This window comes from Mchenga conophoros, linkage group LG16, assembly GCF_057382185.1.
Source record: "Mchenga conophoros isolate Kocher_MC1m ecotype Shallow Benthic linkage group LG16, M_conophoros_male_GT1.1, whole genome shotgun sequence".
In the NCBI taxonomy this organism is placed as follows: domain Eukaryota; kingdom Metazoa; phylum Chordata; class Actinopteri; order Cichliformes; family Cichlidae; genus Mchenga; species Mchenga conophoros.
In genome coordinates this window covers 35,751,671-35,755,057 of record NC_140541.1, presented here as the reverse complement: position 1 = coordinate 35,755,057, position 3,387 = coordinate 35,751,671, and the positions used below count along the sequence as shown (strand labels likewise).

The 3,387-nt window shown below is 39.6% G+C and overlaps 1 protein-coding gene across 1 annotated transcript; it reads left to right on the top strand.

The window, feature by feature from the left end:
* Positions 1–380: 380 nt before the first annotated feature.
* Positions 381–3,372, top strand: cxcr2 (chemokine (C-X-C motif) receptor 2). The gene is made up of 2 exons (XM_085249170.1): positions 381–525; positions 807–3,372. Exons 1-2 carry the CDS (start codon positions 451–453, stop codon positions 1,866–1,868), a joined length of 1,137 nt encoding a protein of 378 aa, XP_085105296.1. The 5' UTR covers positions 381–450; the 3' UTR covers positions 1,869–3,372.
* Positions 3,373–3,387: the final 15 nt, after the last annotated feature.

Below are 3,387 nucleotides of genomic sequence, written 5' to 3'. Positions count from 1 at the left end.
GCTCCTTATCTGATGGGGCTCTGGTGACTGTATTAATGTAGACAATGTATTTTGCACGTGCAAATTATAAATAAATAAATAAATAAATAAGAAGAAGAAAAAAAAAACAGTTTATAGTTTAAATTATCTACATTTTCTGCCAAAGGATCAAATTAGACAAAGTGACTTTTACATAAAGTGCCTCACTGGTATAATGTTTCCTGTCTGACATTTACCTGAGAGATCTGTCAAAATGGTTTAGAAGACAACCTGCTGTCATCTTATTCATGTAGATCGCCACAGGCAGATAGTGTGTGTGGGTTTGCCCACTTCCCTTGAGCTGAACAATTTGCTAATAAAGCACCAGCAACACAGCTCTGCACAACCATTTCACAAGGACTTTAACCACATCTCTGAGCAAAAACAACACTCCTGACAAGGTGTTCAACTTGTGCACATCACAAAGAAACGATGGAGCAACAACTTTTCATACTTTTTGTTTTGAAGTGTTTTGTTCTCACCAATCAAGCTGTGAAAGGATCAGAGGTAATCAGTGGATATCTTTGACATTGGTGCACTTGTTGTGAATGTGAGCAAAAGAAAAGGGGACTATGGATGTGTGCTAGACTAAGAAATGGTTTTCTTGCAAATTTTATTTCTAAATATTATGACACAATGATGACTGCAACTTGCTGCTTTATTGTTAACTTGTCTTCATCTTAGTACTACCGACTAAAATAGTTGCAATAAGCACCATCTACTTTGTACTGTACTATTTCTACCTGTATCCTAGTATTAACACATTGTTATGTTTTGCCCGCCTGCAGGTCTTCTCCAATTTGGGCAATCTCAATTTAAATTACAGCTATGACGAGGATGAAGAAATGATTTCAGAATCTTCTCCTTGCAATAAAACAGTGCCTGGATTTAACAACATGGGGATGACCGTAGTCTACATTATCGTGTTTGTTTTCGCCATCGTAGGTAACAGTGTTGTTGTCTTTGTCGTTTTCAATATGAAGAAAAGTAAAACCAGCACTGACATCTACCTGATGCACCTGGCGATTGCAGACCTGCTCTTCTGTCTTACCCTGCCGTTCTGGGCTGTGAAATGTAATGCTGGCTGGATCTTTGGAAACTTCCTGTGCAAACTCCTCTCAGGCTTTCAGGAGGCATCTGCATACAGTGGCGTATTCCTGCTGGCATGCATCAGTGTGGACAGATACTTTGCCATTGTCAGAGCTACGCGGGTCCTGTCCTCCCATCACCTGTTGGTCAAAGTTATTTGCAGTATTGTGTGGCTGGTGGCTGTAATGTTGTCCTTACCTGTGGTGATTAAGAGGGAGAGCATAGATACTGAATTTGGAGTGTCCATTTGCTTTGAAAACGTTACTGGTGAAAGCAGCGATCGCTGGCGAGTGACTCTACGCGTTCTGCGGCATACACTGGGCTTCTTCCTGCCTCTGGTGGTCATGGCTGTCTGCTATGGCTGGACTGTGGTGACTTTGTTTCACACACGCAACCAACAAAAGCACAAAGCTATGCGTGTCATCTTGGCCATTGTGCTAGCATTCATTCTGTGCTGGCTGCCTTATAATGTCACTGTACTGATTGACACACTCATACAGGGAGGATCTCTGGAACTGACTACATGTGAAACTCATTACACAGTGATTGCCATGCTGAGTGTCACCGAAATTCTGGCCTTCATGCACTGTGCAGTGAATCCGGTGCTGTACGCCTTTGTTGGGCAGAAGTTCCGTAACCAGCTGCTCTCAGCTCTTTACAGACACGGCCTCATCAGCAAGAGGCTCCAGATGGCTTACAGGAAGGGCTCTGCTGGCAGTGTAGGCAGCTTAAGATCCAGAAACACCTCAGTCACAATGTAAAAAAGCCCTGATGGATGATTATTTACAGGCTCAGGTGGTGGTCATTTTTTAAAATGCATCTTCAACTGGTCAAATGTCCTCAAAGTGCAATGTACTAAAGATCCAGAAAGTACATTGATGCAAACCACATATACACCATCAGCCCTAAATAGCAAATTCAGAGAAAGTAATAACTAGACATGTCACGTTTTTTTACTCCATAACTGCTTTTGCAAGTCGTGTGAATTTCCAGGAACAGATATCGGGGGAGCGAATTGTCTTTTTCTTTCTTTTGCTGAGATTGAAAAGGTAGCAGAAAGCAGCATCGCTTGGCTTAAGATAAAATAGAAAACAGGAGAAAACATCTGTGTAGAACGAAATCTGGTAGTAAAAATAGTAATATGCAGATGTGTCTGGGTGTTAGCATTTCACACAGCCAGTTCAGCTGTTTCCTTTGGTTAACAGGAGGATTTTGTTTTCTAAATAACTGGTCAGTATTTCTCAGTTTAACTCATTCCATTCTATTACTAGAATTTCCAAACAATACCCAAAATGAACTTGGTTCATTAGTAACAATGTTGCTACCAGATTTGAAATAAAATAGTGAGTTCAGTGCCTCACCTGGATCTCTCGTGGTGTAATGTATGGTGTAACTTTTGAAGTATTATTTCAGCACGAATATTGATTACTGAATCTAAGCAGTGAGAATTCAGAGAAAAAGAACGCAGGTGTTCAAGTTAAAAAGAGAATCAGATAACATGGTTAGCACTGTCATATAGCAAGAGAGTTCTGAGAAAGAAAGTCGGGGCCTTCCTGTGTGGAGCTTGCCTTGTCTGCCAGGGTTTCCTCTGGACACACTGGCTTTCTCCCACAGATATTCATGTTAACTTGTGCTGTAAATCACTTTAAGTGTTTAATAAAACCATAAAAGTGGTATAGAAATTTTAGTTTGACAGGTTTTGTGCTTTAAGCATTCACAAAAATATTGTTGCTGTACATGTTCTAATGACGCTTTAGTGTGTTTGTTCATTAAGAATAAAAAACATTTAAAAATCCAGTGTTGATGTGATATTGTGCACATTATTCTGAGGCTGTCCAGTAAATATTGTTACCTTATTCTACGCAGTAGTGAAGAAAAAAAGTCTCAGTCTGATATTATCTTTCACACAGGAAGAAGCAGTGGTGAAATCTGCCGTCTGTTTCAAAAACAAGTTGTGTTTGTTTCTTTGATGAAAAGGTTTCATTTAAGTAACAGAAACTCTGTAGAAACTGATAGTTTGTGTTGTAATCAGTGCTAAGATACTGTTTTGTCCAAGAAGCTGTTTCTTGCATGATCAAACCAATGTGTGTTTTTTTGACTCTGTTTTTTACTTGAAGGTGTGAAGTGATGTGCGAATGAGTCTGCAAAGTGTTGCTTCAAAATTAAAACTGCATGATATATGTGCACCGCACTGTGCTTCAAAATTAAATGTCTCCATTATGCAAGCTTATTCTTGTGTTACTACTAAATATGTGTTTAGGAAAATGTGGTATATCCAGA